This window comes from Dipodomys ordii, unplaced genomic scaffold, assembly GCF_000151885.1.
Source record: "Dipodomys ordii isolate 6190 unplaced genomic scaffold, Dord_2.0 Scaffold23, whole genome shotgun sequence".
NCBI lineage: Eukaryota > Metazoa > Chordata > Mammalia > Rodentia > Heteromyidae > Dipodomys > Dipodomys ordii.
The window spans coordinates 300,240-319,907 of record NW_012267239.1 but is presented as its reverse complement, the minus strand read 5'-3'; the positions used below and the strand labels follow the sequence as shown (position 1 = coordinate 319,907).

At 39.9% G+C, this 19,668-nt stretch overlaps 1 protein-coding gene across 1 annotated transcript in view; it reads right to left on the bottom strand.

The window, feature by feature from the left end:
- Positions 1 to 19,668, bottom strand: part of Specc1l (sperm antigen with calponin homology and coiled-coil domains 1-like) — a 176,340-nt gene that overhangs the window by 83,515 nt on the left and 73,157 nt on the right. The window contains exons 6-10 of the mRNA XM_013014417.1: positions 17,871 to 17,944; positions 15,521 to 15,696; positions 8,869 to 9,032; positions 5,372 to 5,463; positions 1,296 to 1,386 (exon numbers count right to left, since the gene is read on the bottom strand). Of these exons, the coding sequence (XP_012869871.1) occupies positions 1,296 to 1,386; positions 5,372 to 5,463; positions 8,869 to 9,032; positions 15,521 to 15,696; positions 17,871 to 17,944 (597 nt within the window). The remainder of the gene's footprint in view (positions 1 to 1,295; positions 1,387 to 5,371; positions 5,464 to 8,868; positions 9,033 to 15,520; positions 15,697 to 17,870; positions 17,945 to 19,668) is intronic.

The following is a 19,668-nucleotide window of genomic DNA, read 5'->3' as shown; positions in this document are numbered from 1 at the left end:
GAAGAGTGAGAATGTTGAAGGAGGTGACACTGATCAAGATGGACTGTATTCAAGCCGGGCACCAGGCTCATGCCTGCAATCCTAGCTACTCAGGAGGCTTAGAACTGAGGATCATTGGTTCAAAGCCAGCCCGGGCAGGAAAGTCTGTGAGACTCTTTTTTTTTTTTTTAATTTAATTTCTGTGAGACTCTTATCTCCAATTAACCACCAGAAAACTGGAAGTGGTGCTGTGGCTCAAGTGGTAGAGTGCTCGCCTTGAGCTGAAGAGCACAGGGACAGCGCCCAGGCCTCAGCGTTCAAGCCCCACGACCAACAACAACAACAAATAGATGAACTGTATTCATAAACTGCTTTGTCATATGGCACCTCCTTTGTACAACTACTTAAAGATAATTTAAAAATTTAAATCCTACAGTACTCAGTTGTTTAAATTTTTTTACTTGTAGGCTATTAAGATTCATCAGCCATTTGTGCTACTAAGTTCACAGAGATAATTAATAAAAGCCGACAGTGGATATTTATTATGGGATAAAATAGTGCTAAACACTTTACAGGCTCTAGCTGTTGTTTTGTCCACTCATCTCCTCCCCTGGGACATATTCACAATATTACAATGACACTTAGGGCCTCACTGAAGAGGGGTGGATAAGCAAGGCTTTAAAAATGAGCTGAGTGTCAGAGTGCAAGTCTGACTCCAGAGTTTAGGAGAGCCTAAAGAGAGGGACTTAAGCACTCCATGAGCTATATACCGTTTTAGATTGGGGACATCATCATAGGGGCTAAGAGGTAGGTCAGGATGCATCTGAGGAGTACTATGTAACTTTGTGCCTTTCCTCCCATGTAAATCCTGTGAAGGTCTACTGAGAAAATGGTATATAAAGGAAAGAAAGAAAGGCAGGGTTTAGGCCAAGGAGATTCTAAACCTTTCACTGTTTCTTTAGAAGAGGTCTTTCTAAGAGGAGAAGATCCTAAGTTTCAGATCAGCCTGGGCTACATAGAAAAACCCTGTACCAAAAACAAACAACCTTAAAGAGTTGTAAAAACTACATTCATTAATAATAACTCATTTCCCCACTTGTAATTAATACATAAAGTACTCTTTCCTTTTATTTTTTTTTTCCTGAGATAGGGACTGAGCCTGGAGCATCACCAGATATACTAGTAACCTTGGCTACAAATGTATACCAGATTGCCTGATATGATGTCAATAGCAAAGAAAGTAGCAAATAATTAGCCAAAGCAGCCAAAAGAATCTAACTAACAAAACAAAGATTTTGACATTTTTTTAGATGTACCTTGAACAGGGATTTCTCCATAGTTTGGTCTTTTATCCGACAAGGCTGTTAGGGGCTTGGATGTTGAGATTGGTCCACTTATGGAATGTCTCTGAAATCATAAGATACATAATACAAAGTCAGGTAAAATCTGGTACTAAAACTCACATGAAAAAAAGTGTTGCAAAGATGAAACATAAATTTGCATCCTGTGCTATAGTAATGTTATAACATTCATACGCCATAGGCATACCATGGGATTAACGAACTTTTTAAAAACTTCCAATATTATGAGATTTATAGATTTATGTAGATTCATATATAGTTGTAAGATATAATACAGAAATTCATGTTCTCTTCACTCAGTTTTCCCAAATACTAATACCTGGTAAGTCTGTAGTTAAACACTGCAGGGAATGTGGCTTAGTGGTAGAGTGCTTGCCTAGCATACATGAAGCCCTGGGTTGGATTCCTCACTACTACATAAACAGAACATGCCGGAAGTGGCACTGTGGCTCAAGAGGTAGAGTGCTAGCCTTGAGCAAAAAAAAGCTCAGGGACAGTGCCTAGGCCCTGAGTTCAAGCCCCGACTGGGAAAAAAAAAAAAACATTGCAACCAGGATAGTGATAATCAAGATATAGAACTTTTCTGTCATCATGAAGATTTTTTGTTTTTGTTTTTGGGGGGTTTTTTTGGGGTCCGGTCGTGGGGCCTGAACTCTAGGCCTGGGCGCTGTCCCTCAGCTCTTCAGCTCAAGGATAGCACTCTACCAACTTGAGCCACAGCGCCACTTCTGGCTTTTTTTTTCTGCTTATATGGTGCTGAGGAATCGAACCCACGGCCTCATGCATGTAAGGCAAGCACTCTACCACTGAGCCACCTTCCCAGCCCCCATAAAGATTTTTTCTATGGTCCTTTTACAGTTTCATCCATCTTTCCCCTGCAGACCCCTGATTACTGGTCTCCTGATAATGACTGCATTATTTTGTTTAAAAATTCTTGAAATATCTAATGGCAATTCATTAAATTTAAAAAAACCTCCATATAGGGCTGGGAAGGTGGCTGGGTGGTTGAGCGCTTGCCTTGCATGCTTGAGGCCCTGGGTTTGATTCCTCAGCACCACATAAGCAGAAAAAGCCAGAAGTGGTCTTGTGGCTCAAGTGGTAGAGCACTAGCCTTGAGCTGAAGAGCTGAGGGACAGCGCCCAGGCCCAGAGTTCAGGCCCAATGACCAACCGCCCCCAAAAAAACAATAGTAGAGGCATTTACTAGTAAGCATGAAGTCAAAATCCCAGTACTGTCCCCTTAGATCTGACTGGCTTCCCTGCTTTGCTCCAAGGCAGTTCATCTCTGGGCACCATCATCTGGAAATTGCCTCCAAGAAAAAAAGAACATGGGCCATAGCAGGGTTTTCCTATGTACCTTCATTTTCTAGGAATAACAGTTTTCTATTACTTTTTCAGACATTACAATGTCTGAAAATAATTGGTTCTTACATTTTGTCCTGTTTTCTATTTGTTTGTGATAGTAACTCCTGCAACTCCCTCATGGTCAGAAGAGAATTCCCACCCAGGGAGTTTAAAAAAAAAAAAAACAAAACCTAGCAATCCCAACCTTAGACTCTAGTCCCCAGAGATTCTGGTTCACTAAGATGAAGCCTGGGAATATATGCATTTAAAAATTCTCATGCTGATAATCAACAAGGTGAAGAAGAAAAGGCAGAAGAGTCATGGGTTTCAAACAGCTTCGGCTATGCTCTAAAAACTTAGGGCCTGACTCAAGGGGTAAGTAAGGCACCTAGTTAGCAAGAATGAGGTCCTAAGTTCAAACCCCAGTACCACCACCACCAACAAAAATCATGGTGGCTCGTGCCTATAATCCTAGCTACTCCGGAAGCGTGGCCCTTGTTGACTGCATTTCATACATATACAGATATGAAAACAGGAGTAGGATATTTCCGCTACACTTTTACAAACTCACTGAATTTTGGTTACATCTTGTTCCTGTTAAGACATCCTGTTCCTGTTAATTAAGCCAAATTCTAATGCAGATTGTGAACTTGAGCTCAGCCAGTGTGAACAGAGGGCAGGGCCTGCTGGGTTAGGGATAAAAGGGGAGCAGCCTGCCTGCTGTGACTGATGGTGTATTCTTCTGCAAAAGTAAACTTTGCCTTGCTGAGTTCCTTTTGAGTTGGTGTCCTAATTCCCATGCAGTACCCCCAACATCCCAAGACAAAGCTAACACTCTGCAAAAGTCCACTCATAAAATACATGACCAATAATTAGCATAGCACAAAAGTTAATTCAAAAGGAAAATGTTCCTATGTCCTATTGTTTTAGAGAGTAGGTATGGCCAAGACTTCTCTGTATCACATATATTCCATTAAGCCACACTTTGGCTTTTGAGCACCACAGAGAACAGACCCCACCTTGCTCTTGGCCTACATTCCCCCAACAGCAATGAAAGGTAACTTCTGAAGCTTGAATGTAATGTGAATCAATCATGTTTTCATGCTACACTGTGGCAAAATGGCCCCAAATGTATACTGCTTCTCTGCACTCATGCCTTGTTCAGATCCTTCCCCTTCTAAATCTGAGATGATCCTGTGCCTTGCTTGGACCAAAACAGCAAGCTACAAGTGATTCTGCCTAAGATCCATGTTGAGATCTTCTCAACATGGCTTTTGCTAACTTCCACTTTTATTCTCCTGGAGCTGGACCAAGGGATGAAGGAATCAGAGAAAAAAACGTGTGGAAAGAAGGGGCCAGGATCCAGCTAAGCTCAGGCCCCAGCCAACTCTGCCTGATACTGCAATCACAATACTGAGCCTGAGCACAGCAGCAAAGGACTGCCTAGCCAACCCAGAAAGTAAAAATAGGATATCTGCCATTTCATGGATAACAGATGAAGAAAATGTGTGTATATATGTATTTATGCTTATATATACACATACATACACACACTATAAATATATATATATACATACATACACACACACATACTCATCTATCAGAAAGAACAGTGTGTTGAATATTATGTCATTTGCAGGGAAATTGATGAATCTAGAGATTAATGACTCGTGCTTTCATATGTAGAGGTTAGACCTAAATTTTAAACATATATGAAAATATGTTCAGCTATATACATACATACACAACAGACTAATGTATGGTATACCCAGGGGAGGATTCCAATGGCGTAACTCCTCTGAACAACTAATGAACAGTCTAACAAATGAATACCAGGGAGCTGAAACATTTTGGGTATAGGAAAGAGAAGGGGGTCAGATGAATAAAGACAGGAATTGGGGGCAAATATAGTCATTATATTCAATATGGAAAAGATGAGGAACAATGATGAAAGGGGTGACAACGATCAAGATGTACTATACTCATAACCCAACTTGTTAAGTTGAAACCCCTTTGTACATCTACGTCAAATTTTAAAACAATTTTTTTTAATTTATTTTTTTTTGGGGGGGGGTCTGGTCATGGGCCTGAACTCTGGGCCTGGGTGCTGTCCCTCAGCTCTTCAGCTCAAGGCTAGTGCTCTACCACTTGAGCTACAGCGCCACTTCTGACTTTTTCTTTTTGCTTATGTGGTGCTGAGGAATCAAACCCAGGGCCTCAGGCATGCAAGGCAAGCGCTCTAAAACAATTTTTAATAAGATAGTTGCACTTTTTTGGGGGGAGGGGGGAGGCTGGGAAGGGATGTGAAGGGTAAACCAAAGGAGGAGGCTGCAATGCTTGGTAAGAAATGTACGCATTATCCTGCCCATGTAATTGTAACCCCTCTGTTCAGTATGTTCACAAATAAAAAAATAAATAATTAAAAAAAAAAGATAGTTGCACTTTTAAGTCACTAAATTTTGAAGTGACTCACTAGGCAGAAAAGATGAAACATAGCATCTTACAGAGTCATCTACATTTTCTAGAATAATACATTTATATTTATGATTTACTTCCATGAAGAATATACAGTCTTAGGCAACAAATTCCACATATGCCTCTCTCAGGCAATCAGTGCCTACCTGAGTCATGCATGTGTGACTTAAAGAAGAGATTTCATTTTCAGGTTTTGGGGCTCCCAGCCCTTACCTGCATGGGGGAAACAGCTGCTGCAGGAGGAGTTTTCATAGGACTTGGACTCAGAGGCGTTCGAGGAATTGCAGCTGCAGCAGGGTTTGGTACTACAAAAGTAACAAACAAGTAAAAACTGAATACTTTACAGTGTGAATAGAAGCTTTCTTAACTGGACTCCATTTAACAATTCACTAGATAAGCCAAAACTCTTGAATCTCCCCCACCCCACCCCCTCCCACTACCTTAGCTGCTGCCTAACCTATGCCCTTCAAGACAGGTTCCCCTCCTACCAGGTAAACTCTCTGCCTCCTTAAGCCAGTATTTCATTTTTGCTGTTAATTACTTTACAAAAGTAGTCCGTAAACCAATGAAATCTACGTATTAAAAAAAGAGGACTGAGGAGTATAGCCCAAAGGTACAGTGTACTTACCGAGGGTCATGCATCAAGATTCTAGATTCAATCTCCAGCAAAACACACACACACACACACACACACACACACACACACACACACACGAAACAACAACAACAAAAATACGAGATGGAGCAGGGCACCAATGGCTCATGTTCAGGGATAGCACCCAACCCCTGAGTTCAAGCCCCCAAACCAGAAACAAACAAACCAACAGGGGTTGGGAATGTGGCTTAGTAGAGTGCTTGCCTAGCGTACATGAAGCCCTGGGTTCAATTCCTCAGTACCACATCAACAAACTGGAAATGGTGTTATGGCTTAAGTGGTAGAATATTAACCCTGAGCAAAAGAATCTCAAGGGCAATGCCCTGGCCCTGAATTCAAGCCCCAGGACTGGTATAAAACAAATAAACAAAATAAACAGAGATAGGTTGTAGGCATTGCCTACAATGGCCTATAGCACTTGCCTAGCAAGCACAAAGCCCTGAGTTCATGGAATAAAGGAAGGGAAGGAAGGAGGGAAGGAAGGAGGGAGGAATACATACACATAAAAGTGCTTTAGATAAGAGGCCAGACATTTTGTAGATATCCAGCAATTGAGTATTATATCAAAGAAAGGTGCGCTCCTGCTCATCTTTCCTTACTTCCTCCAGTAGAATTGACCGCTCTACCTGACATCTATTTAATATGTGTGTTTGTATGTCAATCTTCCTAATAGTTGAACTATCCAACTATATATATATATATATATATGTGTATATATATATATATGTATATATATATGTATGTATGTATATATATATATATCTTATTTATACATACTTTGTATTTATTTTTATATATCTAGGTTCTAGTAATGGCTGCAAAAACATGGTTATTTTTAAAAAACCAAAATAATAATTCATTTGAAGAAGAGTTAAATTCAAAATGAGCTACATCAGTGAACTGAAGCCCTCCCAAAGCATGGCAAGATAAAACAGTGACCACTGAGGACCTTTTGATAGAGCCAAGTACTCACACTTAGAATTGGGAATTTTACCGGTATCTTCTACACGAAGATAAAATTCACACAAGATGAAATTAGCCATTTTCACATGTACAGTTCAGTGGCATTATGCACATTTACCATATTATACAATCGCCACTTCTACCGAGCTCCAAAGTTATTTCATCAGTCCAGAAGGAAACTCCATACCTATTAAGCAGTCACTTTTCATCTACCCTTCCCAGCCCATCGCAATCTGCTTTCTGTCTCTATGAAAATGTGGTCTGTTGTGCCTGGTTTCTTTCACTGAATATAATACTGCGAAGGCAGCATGTAGCAATATTTGATTCCTTATGGCTGAGGAGGTTTCTATTCCACTGTATTTTTTGTTTGTCCTTGTATGGACATTTACGAGTGTTTTATTTTGTTAGTGTATACTAATTATACAAAGGGTTCTCAGTGTGCTATTTCCATACATGTATATATACTTTTTATCAAATTTACCTTTTCTATTACTCTTTTATTCTCCCTTTACTGAATACGCTTTAACAGGTTTCATTATTCCATTCATAGAGTCACTAGAGAGCCTACTGTGAATAGTGCCATCATGAACACTTTATGTACAATTCTTTGTCTAAATACCTACTTTCAATTCTTATGTAATTCTTTTCTGGGTCAGTGAGATGTACTTTATTATTATGTAATGTTTTATTAGAAGTGCTTTGTTAGTATTCTGAATAGTCACATGATTATAACTTCACAGTAAAGGCCATTATTTTCTTATTCTAGAAGTATATATGTATATATACCTGTTTACGCATGGGTGAAGAAAGCTGGGGAACATAAGATTTGTTTGGGACATAAGATATCTAGGAAAGTGCTGGGCAGTGGTGGCACGCACCTATAATCCTAGTTACTCAGGAGGGTTGAGATCCATAGATCAACAGTTCAAGCAAGTGCAGGTAGAGAAGTCTAAGAGGCCAAAATAACCAGCAAAAAGCTGAGCTGGCAGATTGGAGGTATGGCTCAAGTGGTAGAGTACCAGCCCTGAGCAAGAAAGTCAACAAAGCTCAAGGCCCTGAGTTCAAGTCCCAGTACAGGCACACACACACACATGCACACGCACATGCACACACGCACACACAAAGCCAAACTAGAGGCATGGTGATAGAGCACTAGCCACAAGCAAGTCAAACAAGTATTAGGTCCTAAATTCAAACCGATAAAAAAAAAAGTCTAGGACACATGAGTGTCAATCTCAAGGATGCACTAAGATACATAGAACTAAAGAAGCTAAGATAAAGGGAAGGGAACTTTCCCTTGGGCAGAGAATTATAGTTGTATATATGGAAGTTTTAGAAAAGAAGTTATTGAAAGCCGGGTGTCAGTGGCTCACGCCTGTAATCCTAGATACTCAGGAGGCTGAGATTTGAGGAAAGGAGTTCAGCCAGTCCAGGCAGGAAAGTCTGTGAGACTCTTATCTCCAATAAAAACCATCAGAAAACCAGAAGTGGTGCTGTGGCTCAAGCAGTAGAGCGCTCTCCTTAAGCTGAAGAGCACAGGGACAGTGTCCAAGCCCAGAGTCCAAGCCCCACAACCAACAAAGAAAAAAAAAAAAGAAGAAGTTATTGAAAGTCATAAGAAGTCAGGCATGGTGGCTCACACCTGTAATCCTAGCTAGCTACTCAGGAGGCTGAGATCTGAGGATCATGGTTTGAAGCCTGACCAGGCAGGGAAGTCCATGAGACTCATCTCCAAAAAATTACTCAGAAAAAGCCAGAAGTGGCTCAAGTGGTAGAACACTAACCTTGAGCACAAAGAGGCTCAGGGACGGTGGTGCGAGTTCAAGCCTCAGGACCAGCAAAAAAAAGGAAATAATAAGAACGTGTGTGATCCAGATGAGGAGAAGATACATGGTAAGGTCTGAGACAAAGGCTTCTGAAGCAGAACAGATTCTAACTCCTCCATTAAAATTGATCTGGCCTTTTGGCTTATTGATACTATATAAAAGTTTGATATTATATAAAAGACCAAGAGACTAAGATAAAGTCCAGGAAACACACGGCAAGTGGTATAATCATATGCCATGAGCATAGGAGACAAGGAAGTACTTACCTTGAGATGCACTGTCGAAGGACTTGATGAGGGTTTTTACTGTAGGAGTTGGCTCTGAGGAGGTTGAGGACCTTCTGCTCAGTCCCATCCCTTGCCTTAAAGCTGCCAAATCTCTCTCAACCGCATTCATGTAGTTGTACACTCGGCCTCGTTCCTCCTCTTGCCTAAAAACAATATTAAACTTTGGGCATTTCATGTGTGGCTGTATGAGAGATCATATACATTTTCCCCTCTAAATTGAAAAGCAGTGAAAGGTATTAATTTTTGTTTTTGGTTGTTGTTATTGTTGTTTCAAAATGTACAATTAAAGTAGAATAGACTACCAGTCTAATAGTCTCATTTGCTTGGTAAATATCAGGAAATGATATTAAAATTTTCAAATCAGGTTAAGTAAGTTAAGTAACCATCAAATTCCATTTCACCTAAGTATGTGCCAGTGAGGACATCAGTAGGTAATCAGCAATGAAATGGGAGGCAGACTAGCTGCAGGCCTGACTTGAAGCTGGAATCTCTACTTCTGGGAAGTAGAGTGCTCTGCTGCTGGGAAGGCCCAGTCCTCAGGAGTCCTCAGCATTATGTAGATAATTTTTGCCAGCTCTGGCTAATATGTTGTACTTTGACATGAAAATGAAGAAATGAAACCAAAGCCCATGTTCTTAAAGAATAAAACAAAACTGCTATAATCTCTAAACAGAATATCTATGAAGAATTAGAAGAATAGGCCATACTTGTAACATGAATCCCCTACCAGCTCATGGTAATTTATCCTGAGTCATCAGAAAAGTAAATTACCATTCATTTCTGACCTTCTTACTGAGCTAATAAATTTTTTTTATCTGAAATGAGATTACAATTGCAGAGTTTGCATGTCATAAAACTATCAAGTATACTTAGGAACAAAAATTAAGCCAGTCCTTAAGGAAAAATTGTTGTTGGTAGTCATTTGACTCTGCTGGCAGGCTTTTTTGCCTCAAAATGTACAATAGGATTCATATTCAGCTAGTTGTCATGATTAGAAAGTTTAATGATCAATAATGGCAATCAAACTTTTGGCTCTCAGAAATCCATTCCACTCCTAAACATTATTGAGGGCTCCAGAAAGTTTTTACTTATCCATTAATTAAAACTAAGAACTATATAAAATATTTATCTCACCTAAAAACTAAGGTAAACCCAGGACTTACATGATGAAAATATCCTTATGAAAAATTACTATTAAAAATATAATTATAGGGCTAGTGGTATATAGCCTAGTGGTAGAGTGCTTGCCTAGCATGTATGAAGCCCTGGATTCAATTCCTTAGTACCACATAAACAGAAAAAGCCAGAAGTGGCACTGTGGCTCAAGTGGTAGAGCATTAGCCTTGGACAAAAGACGCTCAGGGACAGTGCCCAGGCCTTGACTGGCCAAGGACTGACAAAATATTAATAATAATTATATTCCACATTTTCTTGATCCATTCATCTGTTGAGGGGCATCTGGACTGGTTCCAAATATTAGCTATGGTAAATAATGCTATGATGAACATAGTTGTGCTGGTAGCTTTAGTATGGGTCTGTTTGTGGTCATTTGGGTAAATGCCCAGAAATGGGATTGCTGGGTCATCGGGGAGCTATATGTTTAGTCTTTTGAGAACCTCCATACTGCTTTCCAGAGTAGTTGAACAAGTTTACAATCCCACCAACAGTGTAGTAGTATTCCCTTTTGGTCACATACCTGCCAGCATCTGTTATTAATAGATTTCTTGATAAGGGCCTTTCTAACTAGGGTGAGGTGGAATCTCAGTGTTGTTTTTGATTTGCATTTCTTTTATGGCCAGAGATGTTGGAACAAACCCAGATGCCCCTCAATAAATGAATGGATCAAGAAAATGTAGTATATATATTTATATATTTACAATGGAATTTTATGCTTCCATCAGAAAGAATGACACCGTCCCATTTGTAAGAAAATGTAAAGACTTGGGGGAAAAAATCATATTAAGTGAAGTAAGCTAGACCCAAAGAAACATAGGTCCCATGGCTTCCCTCTTTTGTAATTATTAGTATAGGTCTAGGATAATCCTAGCAGATCAGCAGAATAGCTCAATAGCTATGTACATGTGACCATATAAGATGATGCTAAGTGAAATGAACTCCAAAACATGGACACAAGAGGTTTTTCGTTGTTGTTCTTTTTTCTTTTTTTCTTTTTTTGTCGGTAGTGGAGCTTGAACTCTGGGCCTCGGTGCTGTCCCTCAGCTCTTCAGTTCAAAGTGAGCGCTCTACCAGTTGAGCCACAGAGCCATTTCCGGCTTTCTGAGTGGTTTATTGGAGATAAGAGTCTCATGGGCTTTTCCTGCCTGGGCTGGCTTTGAACCCCAATCCTCAGATCTTAGCCTCCAGAGTAGCTAGAATTATAGGCATGAGCCACCAGTGCACAGCTTTTTCTTGTTTCTCTTCTATTTTTCCTCCCTATGGTTTATCCCCTACTGTCATTGTATTTGATTTTGGTACCCTGATTATTGTATATACGTTTATCTGAATTAGGGAAGGCAAGGGGAACAACAAAATGATAAGACAAAGGGCAAAAGGAGAATGCTTACAGGCATAAGCCACTGTGTCTGGCACACACACACACACACACACGCACGCACGCACGCACGCACACACGCACGCACGCACGCACACACGCTCCCTCGTGCCAGTACTGGGGCTTATACTGGGGCCAGTACTTGGCCTAGGTGTTATCCCTGATCTTCTTTTGGTCAGGGTTAGTGCTCTGCAACTTGAGCCACGGCACCACTTCCGGCTTTTTCTGAGTAGTTTATTGGAGATAAGAGTCTCACAGACTCTTCTTTCTGGGCTGGCTTCAAACTTCAATCCTCAAATCTCTGCCTCCTGAGTAGCTAGGATAATAGGCATGAACCACCAGCACCCAGTATGCCTTATATATATATATTTTTTTTTTTAATTAAAAAAATTTTTGTTCTGAGGTTTGAACTCAGGGCTTTGTGATTATCATGCAGGCACTATACCAACTGAGCTAAGCCTCAGTTTTAGGGGCTCCCACTTTTGCTATGACCAGCCTGAATTGAGATTCTTCTATTTATGCTTCCCACATAACTGATATGACAGCTGTACTTTACTATTTCTAACTTATTCACTGAGATAGGTGTCTTACTAACTTTTTACCTAAGCCTTGAATCAAGAGCCTCCTGCTCTCTGCCTCCTAAGTAGCTTGGATTATAGATATGAACCACCATACCCAGCCACTATGTTTACTTTTGCACTGAGAGTGATAAAATATAAACCTTATGAGTCAAGGCCTTGGCACCAAATTGTATTCATAATCATTAAACAACCACATACATTTAAAAAGTGCCAAAAGTCCAAACCAAACAAAATGCAGGTTTTACCTAAAGATGCCTTTCCTGAAAGGGTAAAGTATTAATTTTACCAAATCTCAGGTATCCTATTTTTAATGTTCCGTGTGACAAAATGGTAAGTACAAAAAGGCATTTTTGCTGTGTATCCATATATGAGGTTGCCTTGAGGGAAGCATTCTGTGATAATTTTTGTTTAAACTACTGTCTTTTCATTTTTATTTGAAAATAATTGGGAGACAAACTACAGATATTAAGACTGACTTCTAGTGGGAAGTTTCTCAAAAATGATTAAGATAGCCCATCCTAGCTGGGTGCAGGTAGCTCATGTTTAAATCCTAACTACTTAGGAGGATGAGGTCTGATGATCCTGGTTCAAAGCCAGCTTGAGCAAGAAAGTCTGTGAGACTCTTATCTCCAATAACCTCCTCAGAAAAGGCTGGAAGTAGAGCTGTGTCTCACAGAGCACTACCCTGAACAAAAGAAGCTCAGGGAGGGCTGGGAAGGTGGCTCAGTGGTAGAGCGCTTGCCTTGCATGCCTGAGGTCCTGGGTTCGATTCCTCAGCACCACATAAGCAAAAAAAAAAAAGAAGCTCAGGGACAACACCTAGACCAAGTTCAAGACCCAAGACCAGCAAAAAAAGAAAAGAAAGAAGAATATATAGCCCAGACACAGTGGCCTATGCCTGTAATCCTAGCTACTCAGGAGGCTGAGATCTGAGGATGACAGTTCAAAGCCAGGGCAGGGTCATATCTCCAATAAACTTCTGGAAAAAAAAATTCAGAAGTAGTGCTGTGGCTCAAGTGGTAGAGTGCTAGTCTTTTTTTTTTGGTCGGTCGTGGGGCTTGAACTCTGGGCCTGGACGCTGTCCCTCAGCTCTTCAGCTCAAGGCTAGTCCTCTACCACTTGAGCTACAGTGCCACTTCCAGTTTTCTGGTGGTTTATTGGAGATAGGAGTCTCACAGTCTTTCCTGCCTGGGCTGGCTTTGAACCGCAATCCTCAGATCTCAGCCTCCTGAGTAGCTAGGATTACAGGCGTGAGCCACCAGTGCCCGGCTTAGAGTGCTAGTCTTGAGCAAAAAAGCACCCAGGTCCCAAGTTGAAGCCCCAGGACTGGCATGGCATAGAACAGAACAGGACAGGACACGACAGGACAGGACAGAATGAAATATAATATAAAATACAAAATAAAATAAGACCCTATCCTGAAAATAAAGCAAGAAGGACTGGGGCATACTTAAGTGGTAGAATGCCTGCCTAGCAAGCTCAAGATCCAAAAAGGAAAAGGAAAACCCAGTAAAAAGAGCTAACAACCTGTTAGTATTACTATGAAAACAATGCTAACTGAATGATGGGTCTTGTGGAAGTAGAAGAGCCTCAAAATTACTGACGATTACTGTTGTACAAGATGCTGCTTCTTTTGGAATGCAACTTGCTTTAAACATGTATCTCAAAGATTCATGAGGTTTTAGGAGCCAATGGAATGATCCTTTAAAAGGAGAATTTCAGAGCAAGGAGTGTGGCTCAGTGGTAGAACATTTGCCTAGCATGTATAAGGCCCTGAGTTTGATCCTCTGTGGTCCCCAAAATGGCAAAAATAAACAAAAAGAATTTCAGTCACTCATCATAACTGCCAAATAAGGCATTTCTGATAATATACAGAGAAACAAAAGTAACAAAGATTCTATCAATGGAGGATCAAAAATCTTTAGCCTCATTCAAATTCTACTTAAGGAAGCCAATGAAAAATGTTTAGCAATACTTTTCTCTGGGACATACACTAAGACTAGGGAATAATAAAATAAAGTTGTCATAGGTACACTATTTTTTAACTTTTTCCTATGTCTAATTAAGAATTACTCAAGGAATAATCCAGTTTGTAATAACCTCAAATGCAAAACTACTCTCCCCCACTCATAGATGGTGTCTCATTGTTGAGTTCAGATCGTATCCTGACGGCCTCTCACCTAGTAAATTTTATACATTTCCAGTATCTGTTGGATGAAGAAAAAATGTACTATTGATATGTGATTGAAACAAATGGACCTTCTTCAAATAAGAAGTAGAGAGAAATTCACTTTGATTCTTTACTTAGGTTTCTAAAATTACTAGCTAAAGTGTACTGGCCATTGCTCTGAACACTTTGTAGGTACCATCTCATTTATTCCTTACAATACTATAAAGAAAGTAGTATTGGGCTGGGAAGGTGGCTCAGTGGTAGAGCACTTGCCTTGCATGCATGAGGCCCTGAGTTCGATTCCTCAGCACCACATAAGCAAAAAGAAAAAAGCCGGAAGTGGCGCTGTGGTTCAAGTGGTAGTGTGCTAGCCTTGAGCTGAAGAACTGAAGGACAGTGCCCAGGCCCACAGTTCAGGCCCCACGACCAGACCCCCCCACCCCCCAAGAAAAAAAAGAAAGAAAGAAAGTAGTATTGTCTTCACTTCAAAGATGAGAAAACTGAGGCTGCTCAGGGAAATTAAGGTTGCTGACCAAGATCAGATCTAGCTAATAAGAAGCAAGGAGCACCTCAGAATGGGACACAAGGGAAGTCTACCCTAATTTAAAGAAAAACTTGCCAGGAACCAGTGACCCACATCTGTAATCCTAACTAGTCAGGAAGCTGAAATCTAATGATCAAGGTTCAAAAGCAGCCTGGGTAGAAAAGTTCATGAGACTCTTATCTCCAATTAACTAGCAAAAAGCCAGAAGTGGAGCCTAGAGCACCAGCCTTGAGGATACTTAAGGGAGTATGCAAGACCCTGAGTTCAAGCCCCAATATTAGCACAAAAATAGAAAAAGAAAAGGAAAAAGGAACAACAGGACTGGATCATTGTAAGATAAGAAGAATCATAAGGTACAGTTCTAAATCATCTGCCTCCAAAGTTGTTGACTAGGAGCACAGAAAAACACTATGAAAGATTCATACAGACTGCAGTATTTTACAGGTCTCATAAAATAAGATGCAAAAAGTTTTTCACTAAAGCTGGGCACCAGTGGCTCATGCCTGCAATCCTAGCTGAGATCTAAGGATCGCAGTTCAAAGCCAGCCCGGGCAGGAAAGTCTGTGAAACTCTTATCTCCAATAAACTACCAGAAAACCAGAAGTGGTACTGTAGCTCAAGTGGTAGAGGACTAGCCTTGAGCTGAAGAGCTGAAGGACAGCACTCAGGCCCAGAGTTCAAGCCCCATGAAATGACAAACACAAAAACAAAAAAGTTTATCACTAAATTGGTGTTGAAGTATTTTCTACTGAAGTATAGTACACAACTGGTTTCTTAGAACATACTTGCGTGATTTTATTTCCTCCAATTCTTTTGTGAGTTTCTCATTTTTTTCTTGTGCCTCATGCAATCGGCGCTTCAGATCACCAATCTCTTCTTGGGCTTCAGATTTAATGTCATTTGCAATAACTACTGCGGTTTGTAAATCAGCTTGAAACTGTCGCCATTCCGCAGATTCTTCCTATATTAAAAAAGTAAATGTTAACGGCCATGTTGGGTCATATCTACTATAATCCTAGCTATGAAGGAAGCTGAGATCTAAAGATCAATGTTCAAAGCTAGTCTGAGCAGAAAAGTCCAAGAGAGTCTTATCTCCAATTAACCACCAAAAATCCAGAAGTGGAGCTGTGGTTCAAGTGGTAGAGTGCTAGCCTTGAACAAAATAGCTCAAGAACAGCACCCAGACTCCTGACTTCAAGCCCCAAGACACACACACACACACACACACACACACAAAATCTAAATATTAGTTATGCCTATAATCCTAGCTACTCAGGAGGCTGAGATTGGAGGATGGAGGTTTGAAGCCAGTCAGAACAGTGAAGTCTGAGACTCTTATATCCAATACCAAAAAGCCAGAGATAGAGCTGTGTTCATGTGGTTGAGTGCTAGGCTTGAGCAAAAAAATCTCAGGGACAGCACCGAGTCTCTAAACTCAAGCTCCAGGACTGGCACTAAAAGGAAAAGAAAACTCAGGCCCAGAGTTCAAGCCCCACGACTGACAAAAAAAAAAAAGGAAAAAAAAGTTTATTTCCAAAGAAAACAATGATGGTTTTAAAGCAATAAAACTGTGTGATTATACTGCTATCATGCATTTTAATGATTCTTTTTAAACCCTAGAGAATTGCTACAGTCTGTACCTAACCAGTAATACAACTATTAGTAAACCTGTTCTTAAAAAAAAAAAAGGGAAGATTAGATGATCTGCTTACTAAAGCATCCGAGTGTTCAATATATATTAAGGAGAATAACATAAAGCTTTTCAAAGCTAATCTTACAAAAATAAATATCAAAAGTCTAGAACTTTACCTCTAGAAAGCTCAAGAAGGTATATAAATGGTACGTGAACCATACAGTGCAAAACTATAAATAAACTGACATCAAAACCTAGTAGGAAAAAAAAATCAAAAGTAAAGGAAAAGGAAGAGGAAGTCAGCAGAAAAACACTGAACTCAGTATAGGCAGACAGAATTATACAAGAGGCAGCGAGGAGCTGTATGGCGTGCTGCTTCCCACAGTCATGAAGGGGGCAGTATGACTGGGCAGGAAAGTTCTCCACGGCCCCACCTCCAACACAGCCACAGCTGGGCCATCCTGGAGCCCTTTTGCCCGCAAAGCAATTTTTTGACAGCGTGAAGATAGCCTGAGCAATTGTAGCAAGACCTAAACTCTAAAGTTAGTATATAAGCTGATCAAATCCATTCATAACATAATACGACATACATAATAAGTAGGATGAAAGAAGATGAATGCGGTCAAAATTGATTGTTCGCGTGTATGAAAAACAAAAACTTGCTGAAATTATTTCAGGGAGGGGGATGAGGAGAAGAAAGAGTGATAGAGGAGTGAGACTGATGGGAATATGCTGTAAATGTGTGGGATTGGGATGTAGCTCAGTGAGTAAGTGCTTGCCTAGCAATATGACGTCTTCAGGGCTGGGAAGGTGGCTCAGTGGTAGAGCGCATGCCTTGCATGCCAGAGGCCCTGGGTTCGATTCCTCAGCACCACATAAGCAAAAAGAAAAAAGCCGAAGGTGGCGCTGTGGCTCAAGTGGTAGAGTGCTAGCCTTGAGCTGAGGAGCTGAGGGACAGCGCCCAGGCCCAGAGTTCAGGCCCCATGACCGGACCCAACAAAAAAAACAAACAAGCAATATAACGTCTTGAGTTTGATTCCCAATACCAAAAAAGACATATATCTATCTACCTATATATCTATATATATGCATATATATATGTACATATGTACAGTTTAAAAAACCCAAAACATTGTAACTATGTGGAAATGTCACAGTGAAATGCCACCCCTCCCATAACTAAATGTATGTAATTTAAAAATAAAACACACATGAAAAAAGCCCAGTCTTAGGACACTTTATAATTAAAAACTAATACTTGTTGTCTTTCCAAATATACAAGGTTCCTAAATCTATCCTCCTAAAACCTTCACTCATAAATTACTAGTACTTTCTTCTACCCCAAATCTAGCACCAGTACCAACTTGAAATGATAGCATTTACCATCTACTCAAAGCCCAATGGGACCCATATCACACTGTATTTACAGCTTAAGGTAAATGATAGATTAATGACCACATCTCAAATTGCAGAAAACTGTTTCCTAACAAGGTTTATCTTACCCGAAGTCTCCTGTGGAGTGTCTTGATTTCTCTTTCCATGTCATGCTTTTGGTCCTGGAGTTTTTTAACTGTGTCTGCACAAAGACCATAAAAGTTTTAATATTCTTAGCACTATATTAAATATCTATATACATATATATGCACATACATATGGAGGAGGTATGCATACATGCAAATAAATTGTCTTGCCTGAAGACTATTCTTAATTCAGAATTTTTAAAGGAAAAAGGCATGTTCAATCCAAGTATTCAGCAACATTACTTCTAATATACCAAATTATAATTATGGTTTCTAGATTACTTCCCAAGTATATTAATTCTGCAACAAAAAGTTAACTGAAGTTAGTTGTTAGAAACATATACATTACTGATATAAAAGCAATCAAACTACCACTTGAGCCATAGCACCACTTCCGGCTTTTTTTTATGTGGTGCTGAGGAATCGAACCCAGGGCCTCATGCATACAAGGCAAGCACTCTACCACTGAGCCACCTTCCCAGCCCCAAAAGAAATTGTTTTATTCATTTTATTTATTTATTTTTGTTGATCATGGGGCTTGAACTCTGGTCCTGAGTTCTGTCCCTCAGCTTGTCAGCTCAAGGCAAGCACTCTACCACTGAGCCACCTTCCCAGCCCCAAAAGAAATTGTTTTATTCATTTTATTTATTTATTTTTGTTGATCATGGGGCTTGAACTCTGGTCCTGAGTTCTGTCCCTCAGCTTGTCAGCTCAAGGCAAGCACTCTACCACTTGAGCCACAGCGCCACTTCCCCAAGAAAAATTTTTAACAAAGTCAGGGTTCAAAAAAATTAAAAGTAGGGCGAGGAGGGTTGGGTGGGGGGGTGGGGAGAGGATGGGATGGGAAGGGGAAACAAAGGAGGAGGCTACAATGCTTGATAAGAAATGTACTCATTATCTTGCTCATGTAATTGTAACCCCTCTGTACAGTACTTTCACAATAAAAAAATAATAATAAAGTAAAATAAAATAAAAATTTAAAGTATTAATTAATAAAAAGTATTCATTCAAAAAAACCCCTGTGGTACCAATTTTGTGCCAAACATTTTTTCTAAGTGCTGAAAACATTAAAAACATATATATGCAAAGGATTAAGCTTTAAAAGTGTGTCTCAGCTGGTTGCCATGCTTTATACTGTAATTCTAGCTACTTGGGGGACTACTATCAGGAAGATCACTATCTGAGGTCAATACAGGTTAAAATGTTCAGGAGAATCATCTCAACAGTGTGGTAGTATACAAGTATCATCTCAGCTTATGATAAGAAGGATAAAACAAAAAGCAAAGTCCCTATCTCAAAAATATCCGTATTAAAAAAGGACTAGAGACATGGCTCAAGCAGTAGAATGCTTCCTAGTAAGCATAAAAGCCATGCACTCAAACATGAGAACCACCAAAACAAAGTGTGTCTGAAGTACAAACCACTCCAAAGGTCATTTAAACTGGAAACTGAGGTCCAAATTGGGCCATCCATCTAGTTATGGGCAAGATGGACAAGTCTATTACCCTGTGCTTCGCCATGCAACAGGTTAAGAATGGCTCTGAAACGAGCGAGGGAACCTGGCTCCTTAAACCTAACCATGAATGAACTCAGGGTTTGGATGATAATATCAGACATAGAGAAAGAATGAAGACAAAAGCTGAAACTGAAAGTTACACTTTTATTTATATACAAATGACGTTTTATAACAAATAGGTACACAAAAATATACTAGGGTGTAATTTCTCTTGAAATTTGCTCAAAAGCGCTTTCCTTTTTTTAATTTTAATTTCTTTTTTTT